This window comes from Oryza brachyantha, chromosome 2, assembly GCF_000231095.2.
Source record: "Oryza brachyantha chromosome 2, ObraRS2, whole genome shotgun sequence".
NCBI lineage: Eukaryota > Viridiplantae > Streptophyta > Magnoliopsida > Poales > Poaceae > Oryza > Oryza brachyantha.
Genome location: NC_023164.2, coordinates 11,438,991 through 11,463,765, shown reverse-complemented (window position 1 = coordinate 11,463,765; position 24,775 = coordinate 11,438,991). Strand labels below are relative to the sequence as shown.

Here is a 24,775-nt window from a genome sequence, read left to right as displayed (position 1 = left end):
GACTGGAGCCGTACCCGCTAGAGCTAGTCTGCCTTTCTTTCTGTTGCATTTCTGTTAGATTAAGTGTTATTTTCAGTTGTTTCTAAGAACGATGGTTATGTAATCAACATTGTCTTTTTGTGTACCCTGGCTGGTCCTGGACAGGGATTTTAATACACAATTAAGTTCAGAAATTCGTGTGAGGAATTTCTGGGCGTGACACCGACTATGCTGGAAGACTATTTTACATACTTCAAGAGCTGTCAAGATTGTCAAAAGTTCGGGAACATATAGAAATTTCCGGCATCGAGTATGAATCCGATCATCAAAACTTGGTCGTTCAGAGGCTGGGGCATCGACATGATCGGACAGATATATCCCCGGTCAAACAAAGGGCATAAGTTCATACTGGTAGCCACAGATTCTTTTACCAAGTGGGTCGAAGTCATACCACTCAAAAAAGTAACTTCGACCGACGTGATAAATTTTATAAAAGAGCACATCATATACCGGTTCGGGATTCCCCAGACGATAAGCACAGACCAAGGATCGGTATTTATCTCAGAAGGGTTCCAACAATTCATCGCCGGTATGGGAATTAAACTACTCAACTCATCTCCTTACTACGCTCAGGCTAATGGACAGGCAGAAGCTTCAAACAAAAGCTTGATCAAGCCAATAAAAAGAAAGAAAGACAAGCAGCCTAGGAGATGACATACCTCGCTAGCCGATTCGCTCTGGGCTTATCGGATGGCGTGCCATGGATCCATCCAAGTACCACCCTATCAGCTAGTATATGGGCATGAGGCAGTACTCCAATGGGAAAATAACATCGGCTCCAGGAGATTGACGTTGCAAGACCAGTTGAAGGCCGATGAATACTACAATCTCATAATGGATGAGTCAGAAGAAGTCGCCCAATCCCGATTACGGGCGCTAGAGAAAATAAAAGAAAACAAGGCTCGAGTATGAAGACACTACAACAAGAAAGTCAAGACAAAAACTTTCGAAGAAGGAGAATTGGTATGGAAGCTGGTCTTGCCGATCGGATCTGGAGATAACGTCTTCAGCAAGTGGTCACCGAATTGGGAAGGCCCTTTTCGGATTCACAAGTGCGCCCGGGAAACACATATATGCTAGAGGGATTGGATGGAGAAGTGTTCGGGAGAGCTCTAAACAGCAAATACCTAAAGAAATACTACCCGAGCATATGGATAAACACGTGATCGGCCAAAGCCGATTAATGTGAAAGCCGATACAATCAAGTATCGCCTCAAGATGGCCGATGTCAATACATCGCCCTTAGACCAAAAACCTATTACAAATCAAGGCAGAAGATAAGTCATAGCCAGAAATCAGAAGACATATCATTAAGCTAGGGGTTTTCGAAGGCCAATAGAAATATCAAGTTATGACAGTTGACCGATTACAGAAGAAAGGGTGGATAATTACAAGCCCAAATGTTTCTTCAGGGCGGCAATCACACGCAAGTGAACATTGTCGGCTTCCTGGATAATCTTCAAGTCGTCAGTGTCAGTACTCGCCACTGCCTTCAGGGACCGACGACTACGGACGGTGGTTTGGATAGCCAACTTTAAGCTTTGCTCCGGGCGGCGATAACTGAGGGCAGATCGGTTAGTCTGGTTCTTTCAATAGCAAGATCTACCGCAACTTGGGCCAGCTGTGCTTCTAGAGCAGCCTTTCTTGATTCCAGGTCGGCAATGTGGGCTGATATGGTCAACGCGGCCGATTGAAGTTCGTCCAGCTTGGCCTTCTCACTAACGGCCTTTTCTCGATCGGCCTCTACCTTGGCTTGGGCCGCAACTTGGGAGGCACGGTCTTCAATTCGCCGGTGGGCCCAGATCACCGGAAGTCTGTGAATTTCAATATAACCCACCGGGGCAATGGCGTCTATCAGGTCATCGGGCAACTGATCTTGCACTTCTTTGATCCTCGACCTGATCGGACCGGCGCCATTGCTTAGCATGTTGATCGGGTAATCCAGCCTGGCCAGGATGTCACGAAGCTTCACTTGGACGTCGGCTGGCAGATCGATGGGGTCATTGACATCAGCCTTGGGCAAGTCCTAGATGAGAACATAAGTAAAACAACGGGACAAGCCAAAAAGGATTACCTGCGCTACAGAAGCAGCATCGGCCAATGGGATAAGCGCACTAGCAAGCAGAGGGACTCCCTCTGGGATGGGTGCTGATGTGAGGTCAGTATCGGCCAGTGGAGTTAGCAAACTGGATGTATCGGGAGGCTATCACAAGGAAACAGGACGATAGCCGAAGACACGAAACCAGATAATAGAAGCGTGATTGGACACGTACCTGTGCGGAGGTGGTAGCTGGCCTAGGATACCGATGGGCCACTCTTTTTCGCTTCGTGCTGGATTTCGGGGATGGGCCAGATGGCGAAGCTGGACTCGGTGGCACCGGCGGTATGGCAGCAGCAGGAGCCGGATGATCGACAGTGGGCGACACTGTGGTAGCATCGACCGATGGCCTAACAAGAGACTGCAGGGAACAGAGTTAGTAATGCGATCGACAAAACACAGATATGAGGATTTGTTATAAGGCAGTTACCCGTAGAGAAGGGAAAAGATAGGCAACCACCTGCTGAGAGCCTCCTCGGCAGGTAGGGAACCTCGGTGTCGGAGACCTCCTCGGCAACGGCGTCAACGGCAGCATCCAAATCGGCTAATGTCGCAGGAACCGGCAAAGCTACTGCCATCATTTTGGCCTTCTTCTTCGGGGCCAGAGTAACCTTCTTACTTCTAAGAGGTCTCTTCGCTGGACTTGGAGGCCCCGAGAACTTCTTGATGTACTCGCTTGGGGAAGGCGCTCCGGAGCCTAGGGAGGGAAGAGCCGATGAAGAGTATTCGATCAGCTTGCCACTTCTACTGACCGCGGGAATTGCGATTGTTGGCTGCAAAAGAAAGAAAAGTCGGTGACCACAGGAAAGACATGGCAAAAGAAAATATGTGAAGTTGGTAAAAAGTTACCTCGGAATTAGAATACTCATAATCGGAGTCGATCCGATTACAGAAGAAGCGCACCAGTGCTGAAAACAAATGTTGGTGCAGTTCTTCCCACTAGCCGATGTAAAGGTCTAACACCGTGTTTCTGAAAGAAAAGGAAGATATTGACCCAAATGAGATCGCTTCAGTTATCTTGTTGATCCGGTGAAACTCCAAGGCCGAAGCTACAAGACCCCTCATCTCAATCTTGCCTAAGAAGACAAGATCAGCTGGCAGTTGACCACATCCATGCTGTCGGGACGCAAGAGCCAGGTGGTAGAACTCATAAGATGGTCTGGCCGATCGACCATCATGGAAACTGACGGGTAGCAGGCAGGGGGTAAGTACAAATGCAAGATTTTATGATGAGCATTTGCTAGTTGAAACTTCATTCAGTCGGAAGAAGCCAGGGATCTCATAATCCCCGTAGTCTGGATATGCAAACCAGATGCATGCATTGGGTTCTGGCCTGAGGTAACACAACTTAAAAATTCAGGCCAGGCAGGTGTTGACATCCGATGACCGGGGAAGGAGGAAACCACCTCACCATAAGACATGCATCACCGAGTCTCTGATGGCTCTGACTCCAAAAAAGATAAAGAAGGGTAGCTCCGCTGGTGAAAGGCCAACAACTCCAATACCCGGGAGAGATATAGGCGGAGCCAAAGTTGAAGAAACCACTAGGGCCCAGCAATGTGTCCAACTGGCTGTCCGATGGAGAGCTTAGATGAGACTTGGTGCACCATGTGATAAACTGCTCCTAACAGATATTGTCCAAGAGGGACAGGATTCCCATCGGCCAAGCGCTCCGCTAGGTTCTCCATGTTGGTGGTAGGGCCCAAGGTCTGGCCGCAAAAGACAAACCTTTCTAGCCAAAGGTTTAGGAAGGCGTTGTGCTCCCTGTGGTCGGCTGACCCTGAGTCTTTACGATGAGCCTCAATATATTTGGACCAACCCCTGATGTTTTTGGTCTGCAGTCGATGCTGGAATTTGGTATTCAAGCTAAAGGGGTTTACAGGAGCCATGATGTTCAGGCCAGTCAACATGAGGACGTCCATAAGAGTGGGAGTAAGTATACCATGGCCAAATACAAACACATTCAAAGCATCGGACCAAAAGTAAGAGGCAGCGGCTAGCAAGGGTTCATCCTTTTCCATTTTAGACAAGCTTAACCCTATGCAATGACCGATGTCTAATTCTTCCCACTGAGTCCCATATGTTTTGTACATCCGGTTGTACCAATCCCTCCAGCCGGTCAAGGGGGTTGGGAAGGATCTAAACGATTGTGTCCAATCGAAGGTGTTCAGTTGGGCATTCTTAAAGGGGATCCGATTGGTTTTAGAACAGATGATTTCTATGGGATCAGGGTTACCAATCGGCTCAAGAAAGTAAAATCTAGGGTTTGGGCTAGGGATCATGATTTGATTTTTAAGGTGCTGGAAAGAAAATAGTGCGGAAAACAAATCAGCTAATAGATCGACCGATGGCATGGTACAAAGAAAATTCAATAACATTAAACCAGGATCAGAAAACAGGGCATTTAATGCCAGAAGGCGAAAATGGAGCTAGGGCGAGAACTTACCTCCGGGATCTCGTAAGGGATGTCCGGCGATGAGCTGGTGGATGCCATTGATGCCGACGGAAGCTTGACGCAACAGGGGTCGGAGTTCTTCGCTGCGCGGTGACGATAAACCTGGCGGTCTCGTAGGGGAGCGCAAACCCAAGGGGCAGCAGGGGTGCTGGGAGCGGGGAATGTTCAGTGCAAGGGAATGAGGGGCAGGAAGAGCGCGAGAGTGAAAGTGCTTGAGAGGAGTGGAGATTTATAGCATAAGCAAGTGGATAGTGACCGTTGCCACAGTGCGCCAAAACAGGGGATCCGTTGGGGTGAACCGTTACAACAGTGAGCCGATGGAGAGAATAGGTTACAGAAGAGGAAATTTCGGAACAGTGAATTATTCCGAAATTGGGGGGCATGTGTTAATGCCAGATTTTGGCAAATGGGCGTTATTGATTGAAACACGGTTAAGGATCGGATCAAATAAGAAAGCTCGAATTGGCTGGAGACATGAGGTTGGACACAAAGGGATTGCAGCCGATGGAGTTTGAATCGGACAAGGATGGGAATCCGATTGAGCCCAAAAGTTAGAGATAGGTTCGGTGTTTAACCGAGAGTCCGTGTAGATTAATTAGGATTTATCTTGAACTTTGTTTAGGATTCTGTTGTTTAATTAGAGTTCTAGCCAGCGTTATCTTGATTGGTTTATTAATCTTACTGGTATTCATGTTTCTATCGTTATATTACGCTTAATTGCGTACTGTCTCAGTTAGGTCTGATCTATGTGTGTTTGGTATAATCTATCTATGGAAATCAATCTGATCGGCTGATTTTAATCGGTTAGTTGGTGAATTACTGTCACGCCCAAAAATTCCTCACACGAATTTCTGAACTTAATTGTGTATTAAATCCCTGTCCAGGACCAGCCAGGGTACACAAAAAGACAATGTTGATTACATAACCATCGTTCTTAGAAACAACTGAAAATTACACTTATTCTAGCGGAAATGCAGCGGAAAGAAAAACAAAGGGTAGACTAGCTCCAGCGGGTACGGCTCCAGTCCACAGGCAACACTTTGACGGCGGAACAGCTCACTCCTGAGAGGCACCTCCATCGGACTCTGCTTCTAGCTCTGGGTTGGGAAAGTTAAGCAAGGCTGCGTACAAACCACCGTACTCAACAAGTAACACGGACAAGGGGAGAAATAAATGATGCAACGGGATTTACAAGGACAGGCTAGGGTTAGTTGCGACAAAGCAGCAGTTTAAATAAATAACAGAGCTTAAAGAATAAAGGTAATTAAGTACAGTAAAGCATAAATAAAATAAGTAGTTGTAAAGTACCACAACACTATCCAACGTTACACCACGTTGCAACAGGCCCAACCACTACTCAACGTTACACCACGTTGCAGTAGTCCCGAGTGATAACCAATTACTCAAGTTGTTAGGGTTCACTAATCATAGTGAATCTGGGAGTTCGCCCGTAACCGTGAAAGGAGACCGTTACACAACCCTCCCTATTTAATCACACCACACTTCAAGTTTCACCCCCTCCTTTACACCAAGTCGGGCAGTCCCCTCTTGTGCCTTGGTAGATCCGAAAGCAGGAGAAGCTTTCGTTACACCACGATTGCCCGTCCATACTCCATCACGCCTACCCTTGCCTGGGTACGTCAAATAGTTCGAAGTCATGCTCCAAATCCCACCTTACCCATTTCGGCATGTGGTTAGCACTTAATTACTTCCAGGGTTTCCCGTGAACCGGTCCTTAATTACCATGGGCGCGACTCTCAAAACCATGCACCCACAGCCCACCATTATCAATATTTTAGTTGACATTAACCCGAACCGGGTAGTGAATCAATATCTGAGCTATTCAGAACTAAGCATGATTAAATGTGATCCCATGAGCTATTTGTTCTAAGCATGGCTAAGCATTAACCTAGACCTAACTCTAGTCAATTTACCCCTGGTCCAGCAATGAATAAAGTTGGATAAACAACGGCATAATAATAAGGTTTACCCGAAAATAGCATAAAGTAAGTACTTTAATTAAAACAATGCATATTTGAAATAATAAAGCGGGGAATTTGCAATAATGGGTTCAATATGTTCAAGGATGAGTGTCACTTGCCTTGCTCTGGCCCTTGGGGAACATCGGCGACGATCTCGAAGTAAACCGGCTCTTCGGCGGGGTCCGAATCTAAGCGACAAAGCACAAAAATAAATAAAACAGGCACAAACTCTACTGAAACAGCAAAAGAAACTATTTTTAATGGATTCTTGACAATTTTATGAATTTAATGAAATTTGAATGGACCTAAACGGAGACTAGATGAATTACTTATGAATTTTAGAAGTTTTCTGGGTTTTTAACTAAACAGAAAAGTCCTAAATCAATGGGGCTGCTGACGTCAGCGAGGAGAGAGGAAGCTGACGGCTGACAGGTGGGGTCCACCTGTCGGTGAGAGAGAGGGAGAGGGAGAGACTGACACGCGGGCCCGGGGAGGAGAGAGAGGAGGCGGGCGCGGGGACCGACTGACGAGTGGGACCCACTCGTCAGCGAGAGGGAACAGAGAGGAGGGGCGCACAGCGCGGCTCGGGCGGACGGCGGAGACCGGCGGGAGCGGCGGGCGACGCGGCGGCGGCGGCGCACGGCGACGGCGCGACGGCGACGACCGGCGGGCGGCGACGGCACGACAGCGATGACGGCCGAGGCGGCGACGCACGGCGACGGTGGAAGGACAGTGGCGATGGCGACTGACGAGCGGCAACGGCGTGGCACGCGCGGGCGCAAGCGACGGCGGCCAGACGTCGGCGACGCGGAGGCGACGACGACCACGGCGACCGGCGGAAGGGGCGAGCTTTGGTCTCGTCCGGCGACGGGCGCGCGACTCGGCGGCGGTCGGCCGGAGAGGGGGGGGAGAAAGAGGGGAGGAGGGTGCGGGGGCTCACCGGCGGTGGCGAGGGCGCAGGCGGGTCGGCGAGACCGAGGCGGAGGTGACGACGCGGGCGGGTGTGGGAGACCGGCGGTGGCGGCGGAGATCGATCGGCGGCGGCGAGGCGACCGGGCGCGACGGCGACGGCGCGACGGAGGAATGCGCGGCGCGGGGACGCTCACCGGCGACGACGAGGACGGCGACCGGTCGACGACAGCGACGCGGAGGTGATGACGCAACAAAGCGGCGGCGACCGGCGTCCGACGACGAAGTGGCGCGGCGGCGGCGAGAGGCAACAGCGCGGCGGCGACTCGGGCGGACGGCAGAAAGTGAGCGACGGCGCGCGGCGGCTCGGGATTTATAGGGTGGCGGCACCGGCTAGGGCGGGCGGAGGTTGGAGACCGAGTCGGCGACGGCGCGGTCTCGGCGGCGGCGGTTGCGGTGACGGCGCGGAGTCCGGCTCGGACGCGGCGCGGCGCGGGCGCGGCGGGCGAAGCAGTCACTGACAGGTGGGCCCCACCTGTTAGTGGCGCGAGAGCGAGGAGGGAGGCGGCGCGGACTCACGGCGCGGGCGTCGTGGCGAGCTGGGCCGAGGCCGCGGCCCAGGCGGGGGCGCGCTGGCGGGCGGAGGGAGGGCGGCTCGGCTGGGCCGGCCGAGGAGGAGTGGGCCGGCTCGGCTGGGTCGGCCCGGGAAGGAAAAGAAAAAGAAAAAGAAAAGGAAAAAGAGAGAGGGAGGAAAATTGGACTTCGGCCCAATTTGAGAAGGAAGGGAAAAAGAAAGGAAAAAGGAGGGAAAAAGGAAAACCCCACTTTTGCCGAGTTTTAAATTAATTTGTTTGGCCAAATTTTATACTTCTGCAATTTAAATTTAAATCCAGTTAGTCGATTTGCGAGCCTCGATTTAATTGAGTTAATTCCTTTTAGAGGGATTTTTCGTGAGTTAATTAAGCCAATTGTTATTTACGGATTCCTTTTTACGATTTAGGCTTAGGACGAAACTCCGGGTGTGACAAACCTACCCCCCTTAAACGGAATCTCGACCCCGAGATTCGGCGGCACTGGCGAAGAGGTGCGGATGGGCGGCCTTGAGCTCATCTTCTCTTTCCCATGTCGCTTCTTCTTCTGAGTGGTGACTCCACTGAACTCTGCAGAATCTGATCACACGGTTCCGAGTCTTCCTTTCACTAGTTTCTAGAATCAGTGCTGGCTTCTCCACATAAGTTAGATCTTCCTGCAGGTCGATGTGCTCGGAGTTGGTCTGTTCTTCAGGCACACGGAGACACTTCTTGAGCTGCGACACATGGAACACGTCATGGATTCCAGCCATGTTAGCGGGGAGTTCCAACTGATACGCAACTTCTCCCCTGCGTTCCACTATCCGGTATGGTCCCACGAAACGTGGTGCCAATTTTCCTTTGGTCTGAAACCGGTGCACTCCTCGCAAAGGTGTGACACGGAGGTACACATAGTCTCCTGCTTCGGAGGCTAAGTCCCTTCGACGATTATCTGCATAACTCTTCTGTCGGGTTTGAGCTGTTTTCAACCTTTCACGGATTATTTTGACTTTTTCTTCCGCCTGGCTTAAAACTTCAGTCCCAAAAACTTGACGTTCTCCTGTTTGATCCCAGAAGAGGGGTGTACGACACTTTCGCCCATACAATGCTTCAAAAGGTGCCATCTGCAGACTGGCTTGATAACTGTTGTTGTATGAGAACTCTGCGTACGGCAAATTCTTATCCCACGTTCCACCAAAGTCGAGAGCGCAAGCTCTGAGCATATCTTCAAGAATCTGATTTACCCTTTCCGTCTGACCATCTGTCTGGGGATGATTAGCCGTACTGAAGTTCAGTCGGGTTCCCAATTCTTCCTGTAGCTTCTGCCAAAACTTTGAAGTAAACTGACTCCCTCGGTTAGAGACGATCTTCTTCGGTACTCCATGTAGACACATGATCCTAGCCAAGTAAATCTCGGCTAATCTTTTCCCGGAGTAAGTAGTGTGAACTGGTATGAAATGAGCGACCTTTGTCAATCGATCAACAATTACCCAAATCGAGTCATGACCGGCAGCGGTCCTTGGTAAACCAGTGATGAAATCCATCCCGATTTCTTCCCACTTCCATTCTGGAATCTGGAGAGGTTGCAATAGTCCTGCTGGCCTTTGGTGTTCTGCTTTGACTCGTTGACAAACATCGCACAAGGCGACGTATTCTGCAATTTCTCTCTTCATACTAACCCACCAAAACTTTTCTTTAAGGTCCTGATACATCTTAGTACTCCCGGGGTGAATAGAGTACTGGGTTTGATGAGCTTCTCGAAGTATCAATTCCTTCAACTCCTTGTTATCTGGTACGCACAACCTGTTTCCCATCCAGATTGTTCCATGTTCATCTTCTGAAAAATCTCGGGCCTTACCAACTCGCATATTTTTCTTTAGCTCGGCTATCTCCGGATCATTTGCTTGGGATTGGCGAACTTGATCCACCAAAGTGGGCTGCGCTTCTAGGGCTGCCACAAAGCCTTCTTCGACTAAACCCAAATTTAGTCGTTCAAACTCCTGTTGCAACTGCTCACAAACTTCTGTTGTTACTGCAGCATTGCAATAATTCTTCCGGCTCAAAGCATCTGCAACTACATTTGCTTTGCCTGGATGGTAATGGATACTTAAATCATAATCCTTGATCAATTCCAACCATCTTCGTTGGCGGAGATTCAGATCCGGTTGTGTAAAGATATACTTTAAACTCTTATGATCCATATATACTTCACACTTGTTACCGATCAAGTAGTGTCGCCAAATCTTTAGGGCATGCACGACAGCTGCTAGTTCCAAATCATGAGTCGGATAGTTACCCTCGTGTGGTCTTAGTTGGCGAGAGGCGTAAGCAACCACCTTTCCTTCTTGCATTAGCACACATCCCAGTCCTGATCTGGATGCGTCACAGTAAACCTGAAAGTCCTTCGTTTGATCCGGCAAAACCAACACGGGTGCCAAAACCAACCTTTGCTTGAGCTCTTCAAAACTCCTATCGCACTCACTTGACCACTTGAACTTCTCTTCCTTTTTCAACAACTGTGTCATTGGCTTGGCTATCTTTGAGAAATTCTCAATGAACCGGCGGTAATAGCCCGCAAGTCCTAAGAAACTCCTGATTTGTGAAACCGTCTTAGGCGGGGTCCACTTGATCACTGACTCCACATTACTGGGGTCTACTGCTACGCCTTGGGCATTGATCACATGGCCAAGGAACTTCACTTCATACAGCCAAAAATCACACTGCTGAACTTGGCATACAATTGGTGTTCTCTTAGCTTCTCTAGCACAATCCGCAAATGTTGCTCGTGCTCTTCTTCTGACTTGGAGTAGATAAGAATGTCATCGATGAAGACAACCACAAACTTATCCAGGTATTCCATGAACACCTTATTCATGAGATTCATGAAGAATGCCGGGGCATTAGTAAGTCCAAACGACATTACCGTACACTCATACAAGCCATAGCGAGTAGTGAATGCCGTCTTAGGGATATCTTCTTCCCGAATTCTCAACTGGTGATACCCTGATCTCAAATCGATCTTGGAGAAAACTTTGGCTCCCTTCAACTGATCAAATAGGTCATCAATCCTTGGCAGAGGATACTTATTCTTGATGGTGACATCGTTCAAAGCACGATAGTCCACACACATTCTCTTAGTCTTGTCCTTCTTCTCAACAAAAATAACCGGGGCACCCCAAGGCGAGGTACTCGGTTGGATATAACCTTTCTGAAGCTGTTCATCCACTTGCTTCTTCACTTCTGCCATCTCATTGGCGGCCATCCTATAGGGTCTCTTATAGATCGGTGCGGTTCCAGGTACCAAGTCGATACGGAACTCGATCTCTCTTTCTGGCGGCATCGTTGTGAGATCATCTGGAAACACCTCCGGATACTCACAAACCACTGGTATGTCTTCCAACTTCTTTGGGTCTTTGGCTTTTTCCGAGGGCTGCTCTTCGGCTTCCGTCTGATTCAGACAAGTCCTGGTCGCCACTAACTCCGGCGACTGATAAGTCACCACTTTACCTTCTTCACTGGTCAAGGTGATTGTACGCTTGGCACAATCAATCACTCCTTGATGCTTGGTAAGCCAGTCCATTCCCAAAATGACCTCTAGGTCTTTAGGTTCGAGAAGGATGAGATTGGCTAGAAAGGGTGTCCCTTGGATTTCTATGGGCACATTAGGGCTATAAAGGTCCGAAAACATACTATGCCCTGGAGTATTAACCCGCATCGGGTCCCTTAACTTTTCCCTTTTTAACCCAAGCATTCCCACAAATTTCCTTGAAATAAACGAGTGTGTAGCACCAGAATCAAAAAGTACTGTAGCAGGTACGGAGTTGACAGGAAACGTACCCAGTATTACTTTTGGCGCAGCCTGTGCTTCTTCGGCGGTGACGTGATTCACGCGAGCTTGCACGAACCTTTGCCCACTGCGCTTCGGCTTCGGGCACTTGTCAGCAAAGTGACCTGGGTCGCCAAAGTTGTAGCACACCCCAGGCTTTGCACCTGCATCCCTCCTGGCTGGAGGAGGTTGAGCTGTCGGTGGAGGAGCATTCTGTTGCCAGGGAGCTGGTGCGGGAAGAGCACGCTGAGTAGGAGCACGTTGGGATGAGCCACTGGAGAAGTTGCTGGGATTGTAAGGACGATGTTGGCGGACAATGAAGGTTGATTGCCCGTGCTGCTGATTCTGAGGATAGGAGCCGGTGTGGAATCGGGGCTTCTGAGGAGGCGGCTGGTTAGACCTGAACTGCGAAGCCTTCCTCTTCTTGTCCATCTGGAGGTGCTGGTCCTCTTGGCGGATGGCCTTGTCTACTAGTTTCTCAAAATCAGCATAGTCGCCCGAAAGCAACTGCTTCTTCAGTTCATCATCCAAACCTCCGAGGAACTTTTCTTGTCTTTCGGCGTCTGTGTGGACATCCTCGGGAGCGTATCGCGCTAGGCGATTGAACTCATGAAGGTACTCAGTTACCGTCTTGGTACCTTGCTGTAAAGCGCGGAACTCACGCTTCTTCTGTGTGACTATCCCGTCGGGGATATGGGCCTTGCAGAAATTAAGACAGAATTCCGCCCAAGTTACTTCCGTGGTAGCGATGCGGGTAGCCAGGAAATTATCCCACCAAGCAGAGGCGGGACCCATCAGTTGATGTGCGGCGAAGGAAACCTTTTCTTGGTCAGTGCACTGCAGTAGGTTGAGCTTCTTCTCAATGGCATGGAGCCAATCACTTGCCTCCATGGGGTTGGTGGTGCTTGAGAAAGTTGGGGGACGAACACGGAGAAACTCCGGCAACTTGGACTGCACTGGGGGTGGTCCCTGCTGTTGCTGGTTGTTCTGACTTTGATTTAGAAGCTGCTGAAGCATTTGTTGGTGCTGCTGCTGTTGCTGTTGCATCTGCTGCATCATCCAAGAGAGCATCTGCGTCTGGTTAGCAAGAATCTGGGCGAGCGACGGGTTCTCTGGTGGAGGCGGCGGGGGCGGTCCTCCGGTGCTGGACTGGTCGGTGTCGCGGTTGCCGTGGCGGGTGTTCACCATCTGCGGGGCGGGAGGAACAGAAAGAGAAAGAAGAAAAAGAAACGACTAAGCAAACAGGGGCTTTATTTAATTAGTGAACTGTAATTGTCTTGCTTAAGAAACACACTTAAAACCACACAACTCCTGGCGGCACAACCATAACCCCACTACTGCTATGGTTCACCACTAGCCCCAAGCGAAGCAAACCTAACACACCAAAACTAGCACACAACGACTAAAACGAAGCTAAGGGCGGCGTCTAGAGCACGGAAGGAGAGCGACGATCGACGACAGGGGACGGATCCTCTTCCTCGTCCTCAGAGCGGCCTCTTGAGTTGCTAGGGAGACCATCTTCATCTTCACCAGAAGCGGACTCGCTGCTGCTAGAGACCGTGACGACCCTGTTGCGGTTCCTTGCTGCGTTGAACGGGGAGACACCTTCCTCGGGCACTGGGGTCGGAGAGGTTGGCACCATCTGCATCAAGGGTCTTGGTTCATCCGGGGCACCAGGGTAAGACTGAACTCTTGGCAGCCCACGGGTTCGCTTCCTTGCCGTAGTGCGACACCTTGCACCTCCGGGCTCTGGGAGTCCTTTAAGCCTGGCATTCTCCTTCTTCAAGCGGTCGACCTCATCTTGCAGACGAACAATCTGAGTGAGCTTGGCATCGTTCAGAGCCTTGGACGCTTCGTGGAGGTCGTGATGCATCTGGTCGAGGCCCTGCAGCACCGTGCACATCCTACCGAAGGTAGGGTCTTGCTCACTTCGGGCAGACCGAAACCTACTGACCATGGAATTGGGTCCACGACCAGGGTGATACCGGTAAGCTGAATGTCGAAACGTCAGGTCATGCCTGGCCCTGAGCGTTGTCATCAGACTGTAGGCAGCTTCCTGGCAGGCATGCTCATGCGAACCTCCAGCTCTTTCTGCTTCCAAGTTAGGGAGGAAACCGGGGATTCCATGTAGCTCCAATCTTACTCGGTGGGGAAACTCGCCTTCCAAAGGATGAATCGTGGTGTACTCCGGCTCATAGGGGTATCCTGCGGTGAACGAGACTCTTGCCAACTCTGCCACGAATCCAGCCATCCCGTTTCCACGATGGTACAAAGGGTGGTCAGCCATCTAAAGAGCACAAGGATTTGGAATCAATAGATGCAAAATTTTATTTCAAGATAAATAAATCATAAAAGAAAGAAAGTAAATAAAGTTTTACCCGTAAATCGATTTACTCACATTTTTCAATCAAAGGGGTTTTATCTTTTTAAAACACTCACGCTTTTGAAAAACACCAACCCATTTTCAAAACACTCTAACTTTCGCAAACTATGCACAAACATGAAAAGCAGAGGGCTCTTAGGGTTTCCATTGGGCTGATCCTACGGTCAAAGGAGGCTCTGATACCAACTTGTCACGCCCAGAAATTCCTCGCACGAATTTCTGAACTTAATTGTGTATTAAATCCCTGTCCAGGACCAGCCAGGATACACAAAAAGACAATGTTGATTACATAACCATCGTTCTTAGAAACAACTGAAAATTACACTTATTCTAGCGGAAATGCAGCGGAAAGAAAAACAAAGGGTAGACTAGCTCCAGCGGGTACGGCTCCAGTCCACAGGCAACACTTTGACGGCGGAACAGCTCACTCCTGAGAGGCACCTCCATCGGACTCTGCTTCTAGCTCTAGATTGGGAAAGTTAAGCAAGGCTGCGTACAAACCACCGTACTCAACAAGTAACACGGACAAGGGGAGAAATAAATGATGCAACGGGATTTACAAGGACAGGCTAGGGTTAGTTGCGACAAAGCAGCAGTTTAAATAAATAACAGAGCTTAAAGAATAAAGGTAATTAAGTACAGTAAAGCATAAATAAAATAAGCAGTTGTAAAGTACCACAACACTGTCCAACGTTACACCACGTTGCAACAGGCCCAACCACTACTCAACGTTACACCACGTTGCAGTAGTCCCGAGTGATAACCAATTACTCAAGTTGTTAGGGTTCACTAATCACAGTGAATCTGGGAGTTCGCCCGTAACCGTGGGCACGGCTATTCGAATAGTTTATACTCTGATCAGAGGTGTACTACTGTACCCACAAGACACGACTCCACTACACTTGAACGTGCGCCGACATACCACCATGGCATACCGGAAAGGAGACCGTGATAGGACCCGTTACACAACCCTCCCTATTTAATCGTACCACACTTTAGGTTTCACCCCCTCCTTTACACCAAGTCGGGCAGTCCCCTCTTGTGCCTTGGTAGATCCGGAAGCAGGAGAAGCTTTCGTTACACCACGATTGCCCGTCCATACTCCATCACGCCTACCCTTGCCTGGGTACGTCAAATAGTTCGAAGTCATGCTCCAAATCCCACCTTACCCATTTCGGCATGTGGTTAGCACTTAATTACTTCCAGGGTTTCCCGTGAACCGGTCCTTAATTACCATGGGCGCGACTCTCAAAACCATGCACCCACAGCCCACCATTATCAATATTTTAGTTGACATTAACCCGAACCGGGTAGTGAATCAATATCTGAGCTATTCAGAACTAAGCATGATTAAATGTGATCCCATGAGTTATTTGTTCTAAGCATGGCTAAGCATTAACCTAGACCTAACTCTAGTCAATTTACCCCTGGTCTAGCAATGAATAAAGTTGGATAAACAACGGCATAATAATAAGGTTTACCCGAAAATAGCATAAAGTAAGTACTTTAATTAAAACAATGCATATTTGAAATAATAAAGCGGGGAATTTGCAATAATGGGTTCAATATGTTCAAGGATGAGTGTCACTTGCCTTGCTCTGGCCCTTGGGGAACTTCGGCGACGATCTCGAAGTAAACCGGCTCTTCGGCGGGGTCCGAATCTAAGCGACAAACCACAAAAATAAATAAAATAGGCACAAACTCTACTGAAATAGCAAAAGAAACTATTTTTAATGGATTCTTGACAATTTTATGAATTTAATGAAATTTGAATGGACCTAAACGGAGACTAGATAAATTACTTATGAATTTTAGAAGTTTTCTGGGTTTTTAACTAAACAGAAAAGTCCTAAATCAATTATTGCGCAATTAATGGGGCTGCTGACGTCAGCGAGGAGAGAGGAAGCTGACGGCTGACAGGTGGGGACCACCTGTCGGTGAGAGAGAGGGAGAGGGAGAGACTGACACGCGGGCCCGGGGAGGAGAGAGAGGAGGCGGGCGCGGGGACCGACTGATGAGTGGGACCCACTCGTCAGCGAGAGGGAACAGAGAGGAGGGGCGCAGAGCGCGGCTCGGGCGGACGGCGGAGACCGGCGGGAGCGGCGGGCGACGCGGCGGTGGCGGCGCACGGCGACGGCGGCGCGACGGCGACGGCGCGACGGCGACGACCGGCGGGCGGCGACGGCGCGACAGCGATGACGGCCGGGGCGGCGACGCACGGCGACGGTGGAAGGACAGCGGCGACGGCGACTGACGAGCGGCGACGGCGCGGCACGCGCGGGCGCAAGCGACGGCGGCCAGACGTCGGCGACGCGGAGGCGACGACGACCACGGCGGCCGGCGGAAGGGGCGAGCTTTGGTCTCGTCCGGCGACGGCGCGCGACTCGGCGGCGGTCGGCCGGAGAGGGGGGGAGAAAGAGGGGAGGAGGGTGCGGGGGCTCACCGGCGGCGGCGAGGGCGCGGGCGGGTCGGCGAGACCGAGGCGGAGGTGACGACGCGGGCGGGTGCGGGAGACCGGCGGTGGCGGCGGAGATCGATCGGCGGCGGCGAGGCGACCGGGCGCGACGGCGACGGCGCGATGGAGGAATGCGCGGCGCGGGGACGCTTACCGGCGACGACGAGGACGGCGACCGGTCGGCGACAGCGACGCGGAGGTGATGACGCAACAAAGCGGCGGCGACCGGCGTCCGACGGCGAAGTTGCGCGGCGGCGGCGAGAGGCAGCAGCGCGGCGGCGACTCGGGCGGACGGCGGAAAGTGAGCGACGGCGCGCGGCGGCTCGGGATTTATAGGGTGGCGGCACCGGCTAGGGCGGGCGGAGGTTGGAGACCGAGTCGGCGACGGCGCGGTCTCGGCGGCGGGGGTTGCGGCGGCGGCGGTTGCGGCGACGGCGCGGAGTCCGGCTCGGACGCGGCGCGGCGCGGGCGCGGCGGGCGAAGCAGTCACTGACAGGTGGGCCCCACCTATCAGTGGCGCGAGAGAGAGGAGGGAGGCGGCGCGGACTCGCGGCGCGGGCGTCGCGGCGAGCTGGGCCGAAGCCGCGGCCCAGGCGGGGGCGCGCTGGCGGGCGGAGGGAGGGCGGCTCAGCTGGGCCGGCCGAGGAGTGGGCCGGCTCGGCTGGGCCGGCCCGGGAAGGAAAAGAAAAAGAAAAAGAAAAGGAAACAGAGAGAGGGAGAAAAATTGGACTTTGGCCCAATTTGAGAAGGAAGGGAAAAAGAAAGGAAAAAGGAGGGAAAAAGGAAAACCCCACTTTTGCCGAGTTTTAAATTAATTTGTTTGGCCAAATTTTATACTTCTGCAATTTAAATTTAAATCCAGTTAGTCGATTTGCGAGCCTCGATTTAATTGAGTTAATTCCTTTTAGAGGGATTTTTCCTGAGTTAATTAAGCCAATTGTTATTTACGGATTCCTTTTTACGATTTAGGCTTAGGACGAAACTCCGGGTGTGACAATTACGCTGCTGTGCTATCTTATTATTCGTGTGCTATAACATTTATCTGATGTCATGTGTGGTTATGCTTAGATTTGTACTGTCTCGATTAGGTTCGATCTTCTAGATCTGGTATGGGCGTACATGTCATTGGTTGATATTATTTTATGCGAGTAATCAGTGTAGCATTCCAGTTTACTATATGAATTCGGTGCTTAGTCTTATATTGGCTAACGATTTAGCGGATGATAACTGTTGGAGTAGTCCAATCGACGGATTAATCTTAAGACTGTCTCGGTTGAGTCCGATCTTTTAGGATTAACTCGCTGGTTGGCTTATCTAGTATTTATCCTGCTTGTGACTTAACCGATTAGGCATATTTATAATTGATATCATAAAATTCCTGTAAAGCCAATCGTCTAGTCTATCGACTAGGGTCCTGGGACTGTATTGGCTATCCAGCTAATAGCGATTGCAGGGTTAACTATTTTCCATAATTATCTTGTTAGTTACAGGATAAAACTGACTGGCACGCCCAGTATTTCTAAGAATTAGGTCCCGCACTAGAATGGTCTAAGATTAATTCCCGGGCCTACGTGTGTTACCGTTGATTGTCATTTTCAGCGTCAACAAGTTGACACTGTAAACTAGAAGTCAGCTTGCTAGACAACTCTCACTCTCCAACCTCAAAAGAATAAGTATTTTTTTTATTTTTCCATTTCTTTCTTTTTTTTCCTTTTCTCTATTTTTAAACACATTGTTGACCTTTTTATTATGTTTTTAACACAAACTAAAAAAAACCACAAATAGGGACCTATATGTAAATATAAAAAGTGGTAGGGACAATATAACCAAAAATTAGAGCTCTACAAAAATGGAATCCCTATATCATATATGTTCAATTTTTACAAATGGTTCTCAAATCCGCAATTAACTAAGTTGTTCACCACGGTATTGTAGAGAACCACAAAGGAGGAACATATGCCGAGAGGAACAAATTGGCCTATTACAAAACCATGCCCCAACAGGGGAGACAAAACCATGGTAACAGCGTGCTCCACTGGGGCGTGGTTGTGGTAGCGGTATTGGGTCGTATGGACAAATAAAAATTGGCCGAATTCCAAAAGTTTGAGAAAATTTGAGTATTATATATGGTAGAGAATGATTTGCAGTGATGTTTGGTGAAACAAACCAATTTAAATGCAAGAACAAAGTGAAAACAAAAAATTGCTGAAAATAGAGAAATCATGCACTGTGCAAGGATGGCCCAACAACGCTCAACTGTGGTAATCGTGGTTTTTATGGCCAAAGCTATGCATTTTGGGATGGTAACCATCGCTTATAAGAGCTAGTGTTGACGTCAGCAGACAACTTTTGACGTCAACACATTTTTGGCACACCCGGTGGGACACGTGCTATTTTTACTCATAAGCGATCATCTGATTAGAAGTCAGAGATGTCTTCCGAAGAAAACAATGCCAAAAATTTGATCACAATGGAGGATTTGACTAAAGAACAAAGGCAATTGGTGGAGCAATCTGTGGCAATGGATAAGACACTTCAAAATATAATTGATGAATCGGTTTGTCGTATTTTATTCGATCAGTCTAGAGTTTTGATGAATATGTTGCAAGATGTGATCAAGACAATGCTTCATGAATACATTGCTCAAGGAGTTTGACTCGGGGGGTAGTATCGGCTAGAAGAACCTTATCGGTATTACCGCAGTGAAGACAATGCAAAGGGTGATGAGTAGGCTGATAGAGTTGTTGAGATAATGAGGGAACAATTTGGGATCAGACCAAAGAAAAAAAATATATATGTATCGGCGACCATATCATGACTGATTTGATATGGTTTCGTTGTCTTGCCGATATAGGATCCTAGAATTCTCCTTATTTTCAGGGCAAGGTGATGTTTCTACAATTGAACATGTTAGTTGAGCCCTAGCACATTGTGGAGAGGCATCGGCTCATGGTACTCTAAAGGTTCGGTTGTTCCCGCTGCCACTTTCTGGATCAGCCTTCACTTGGTTTTCATCATTACCTCCAAACTCTTTCAGAAGTTGGGCCGATGTAGAGAAACAATTTCACAAATACTTCTTTGCTAGCATGGATGAGATGAAATTTATAGATTTAATTCTGGTTAAGCAGCAAGAAGGTGAATCGGCTAAGGAATACATACAAAGATTTCGTAATGTTCGTAGCCGATGCTATAGTTTGAGCCTAAATGATAAACAGTTAACATAGCTAGCATTTGGAGGACCGTTAGAACCTATCAAAAATAAATTCTTTTGCCATGAGTTTAAGAGTTTGTCACATCTAATTCAGGTACAATTGGCTCATGAAAGCCAAATACAGGATGCAAAAGAAGAAGAGTTTTGGAGTCATCAAATTTGGAAAGGTGAAGATAATTTTAAAGAATGAGTTTTCATACTCCAAAACTAGGGGGCAAGTGTTAACACCAAAATTTGGAAATAACCGTTAGAGGATTAATCGGGAATACTGACCAAATCAGACAAGAAAGAAGGGCAATCGGACAAAAGAAAAGGTGGAACATGACTCGGATTCAGCTGATGGAGCTTGAATCGGATTGGAAGATTGCCTGAATCACCAGGTCAACTTTTGACGTCAACACATTTTTAGCATGTGTCTCACCGGGTGTGCCAAAAATGAGTTGAGGTCAAAAGTTAACTGGTGACATGTCACACATGAAGGCATGGGAGTCTCTTCTTAGAATACTCTAGTGTAAGACCTAAATTCTTAAAATGTGCACGGGTGTGCTAGTCAGTTTGATCCTGTAACTAACAAGATGAATAGTAAAACAAGTCGATCGGCTATCGAGCTAATAGGTAACTGAGAAACCAGTCGATCGGATGTTGTTGTAGTAGAGTTTAGCCGATAGGCTGAACCATCGGCGGTTGAAAGCTTGGATCGGCTAGAAATCCGATACGAATATACTTGAAAAATAATTAAACAATAAATCATGTGTTACAATCGGCCAAAACCAACTAGCATGTAATTCTCATAAACCGATGCAACATAAATAACTATCGATCTAAATAAATCAAGCCGAGTGGTGTAAAAATAATGTAGTAAGGCAATCGGCTACTCTATTGATGTGAATATGATGAACATGTAGATCGGCAAACATCATCGGCTATAAATGACTAAAAACGACCAAGATCTATAAAATATCTAGTCTAGATTACTAAGAATAATCATAGAAGATCGAACCACACCGAGACAGTTAAAGATTACGCCTGGCAATGTCAGGATAGATACTAAACAGATCTAGATCGCTATCAATCCGATGAGTCGATGACTAATAACTTATCGGCTGATACTCCGATAAAGCAATGAACAAGATACGTCGACATGATATAAACTATTTGATAGATGCAATCTAATAGATCGGACCTAACCGAGACAGTATGAGATTGTACATGTCAAATAGCAAATATCAAATCGACGTAAATTACCCAAAGTGGTTAACCAGATCAACCCAAGATACAAGAGTAACTCAAGCTAAAACTGATACGATAACTAGCAATCGCGCGACCAAATCAGAAGATTGGACCAAACCGAGATAGTTCCAATCTAACCGATGCAATTACCATGGCCAGCGGAACGTAGGACTTACCCGTTCACTAGAGATCGAAACGATGTAGCCCCGTGTTGGCCAAGTTTCGCTGGTGTTAAAACCTCGGTGAGGAGGGTGGCGATGCGCCGAAAATAATTGATCTATATTATGAGAAATATATGTCTTTACAAAGCTATGAGGTGCTATATTTATACCCCGATCGTAACACATTGCTAACCGGATAGGGATCCATATCTAATAGCTAACCTATTGCACATGGACTCTAATTATAGATATTATCTAGAACAAACTCTAATATTTACAGACAAAGGTTACACGGACTCTAACTTGCTTCCAAATCTATCTGCATGTTCCTCACATCAATCGGACTACTCTTCCAATCCGATTCAGGCTCCATCAACTGAATCCGAGTTGTTTTCCACATTTTCTTCAATCAGATTGCCCTTCTTTCTTGTCCGATTCGGTCACGAATCCCGATTAATCCTCTAACGATTATTTCCATATTTTGGTGTTAACAACTAGCGACAGCACCTTAATGCCATGGTTACTGCCCCCACGAACCGTGATAACCGTCCATTATTTGGCAATTTCTTCCATAAAACTGATGGTTTTGTAATTTATGCTTTGGGTATTTAAAATTTATCTAAATGCTTTAGGTATTTAAGTGCTTTGATAATGTAATTGATATGTAGACATTTTATAATATTTTTTTGTAGGTAGATGATTAATTTTCAATCTAGCTATCATGTTATAATAGTTGTTTGTAGGTATAAGCTAGTAAGGTTAATTGTTTAGTATCGGGAAATAACATATGACGGGTAAATTTCAGGTGACCTTCCTGCTATAATAATTGTTTGCAGATATAAGGTTGTATGGAAAATGTGAAATAACGTTGCTAGTCAGTATGTGAATGATATGTAGCCATCTAGTCATACATTTTTTATATTGTAGGGTTAAGGTTATACATAAAATGGAAATCGTAGTTGTTATTTGTTAGGTAATAGTTACCATGTGAATTATTTCTAGGTATACATTTGTGTTATTTATTAGATGATAGCTACTATGTGAATTATTTGTAGGTATACATTTATACTTTCTATGGGTGGGTTTATGTGAAAAATTGAAATGGTTGTTGTTACATATTATGTGAAGCATTTGCTAGTTACACGAATGCATGTGCTATATGAAACATGTCCTAAATGCTACAATTATAGCATATTACTTATTTCCTATTTTTCCTAAAATTTTACTCTACTTTTCTGAAATTTCTGAATCTTTTTTCCCACGGTTTGCACTGCCATTGATTTCTCCAAAATCCGCGTGGTGTATATGCCAAACCACACGGTTTTTGCCACCTAACCACGGTTATCGTAGGGTTTGAATTTAAAATTTTTCAAGTTCAAATTCATCGTGGTTTTTGTGGTGACCGCTCCTCTGCCGCTAGCGGTAGAGAGGTCTGGCGGTTTCGGATACAGTGTGCCCCATTAACGCAACCACCAACTAGAACCAATATATCGGTGCATTCGATCATAGCCCAGGGTGAAGAGAAACATACAAATCGGCTTGAAAATATAAATTGGAATGCTTAGGCCAGTCTGGATGGAAACCAAAACTGACTATTCTGTAAACCCATCTATCTCCAACCGGATCAATCTGCTGTCACAGTCTACATTTTCCTTAATTATCTCACTGCCAAATACGCGGCAAGTCGGCAACACACAAGCAGAACCAAGGGACATACACCCAACAAACCTAATGAACTCAAAAACCAGCCAAAGAAAACTTCTTTAAACTACGAAAACAGAACTCTAGTGACAAGACAAACACCGGACAATAAGCAAAGATGGACCCAAAAAATCATTTGATATAGAACAAACGAACCAAACTTAAAAAATCAAATCAAAAAGTAGACCAGCACTCGACACGACAATACAACCTAAAATTCAACAAAGAAAATTCTAACAAAACAATGCAACGGCTCAAATCGGCTAGGTAATTGGATGCAACTAATTTTTTATGACATTTTTTTGTAGTTGTAGGTAAATTACAAGATTAATAGTATGATAGATACATAGAGATACCTAATGGGCAATCTGGTACTCTTATACCAACTGATGAGAAACTAGGGTTCTGATCTTCCAAAAGTATGGATATGTTGATTATTAAGACTCAACTTCGATAATGCTAAAGGCTTCAACCAGAATGATGAAACCCCTCGCAATCACTGAACCACTGCTCTGTTGATTAATTGTGTCGTGTGGTTGACCTCGCAAAAATGACTATCTCCTACAAGTGAATTGAGAATACAAGAAAGAAAGTAGAAGAAGAAATTTGATTATATTACAAATATCAATGTATCTCACAAGTTGAGATCCCACAAACTGAACTAAAAGCAAAGCTATGATGGCAGAATAATCTAAGTAAAACTCGACTCTAAATGTTAATGGCTACTAAATATATATGACTAGAAACGTCCTAGGTTAGCCCTAGGGGCATCTATCCACTAGGTCTAGCCCACGACACGGTTAAATGGGCCAAGGCCGAGAAATAGATTTAGACTTAATAATGCACGTGGCTTGTTTTGATTATTTTGGATAAGAAATCTTGGCGTAGGACCAAAACTCTTTGAAAGTACAGTCTAAGACCTTTCCAACAAATACTCATGGGCACCAAGAAGCTTTTTGGATCAGTGACAAAATCCATTTGAAGTTGGTGTCCTCAAGAGATCTCACTCATAATCCGAAACTTGGGAAACTAAATATCTTTCTTTATATGGCTTAACAATGAGGTGGTGACATGGAAGAAGACTTGAGAAATGTCATGATTTGGTCCCCAGTTAACTTCATTGCTCACCCATCTATTCCATATACTCACTCTCTTCTCTTTAGTTTCTCTCAAGTAAATACTTCTAAAAAACATAATATACAAAACTGATGGTATAGCATTATTTGGTTAAACATATAACAAGTAAATCCTAATAAATATAAAGTGTGTATCTTCGGTTCATGAATGTAAGAGAGTAAGGATCGTATCGATCACAAAGTACATGCTTTAATTTAGCTTTTTGAGTGTCCGTTGACGCTATACGTTAAAGATATTCCATTATATCGATCCCATTCCACGACAGCAACATTTGTTTTGCATATTTACTTTATCACATTATTAAAGTCACAATATGAAGTTGGTTGTCCCAGCTAATATAGTTCAGTTAAAAATAACAAATTTGTCGTTTGCACTGTTGAACTAAATTAATATCATATATTATGTACCTTTAAGGTGTGGGTGTATAGCTGAATAATTTGTAATAATTATTCCAGAGAATAAACAAATTAATTAACTATTATGTTGGAAAAATAAATTTAAAATTGTATTATAAATTTAAAATAACTATTATATATATAAAGATTTTCCAAAGTGCACTCCTCTTTTCATCATAAGTTGAAAAGTAGTACATCAATCCCAAAAATAAGTGTAGTTCTAA

At 46.8% G+C, this 24,775-nt stretch overlaps 1 protein-coding gene across 1 annotated transcript; it reads right to left on the bottom strand.

Annotated features, from left to right (window-relative positions):
* Positions 1 to 1,573: 1,573 nt before the first annotated feature.
* On the bottom strand, positions 1,574 to 4,631 carry LOC121053502. Its single transcript, XM_040520599.1, has 4 exons — positions 4,584 to 4,631; positions 2,629 to 2,910; positions 2,313 to 2,498; positions 1,574 to 2,065 (listed from the first exon to the last, which is right to left on the bottom strand). Exons 1-4 carry the CDS (start codon positions 4,629 to 4,631, stop codon positions 1,574 to 1,576), a joined length of 1,008 nt encoding a protein of 335 aa, XP_040376533.1.
* Between the last annotated feature and the right edge of the window lie 20,144 nt (positions 4,632 to 24,775).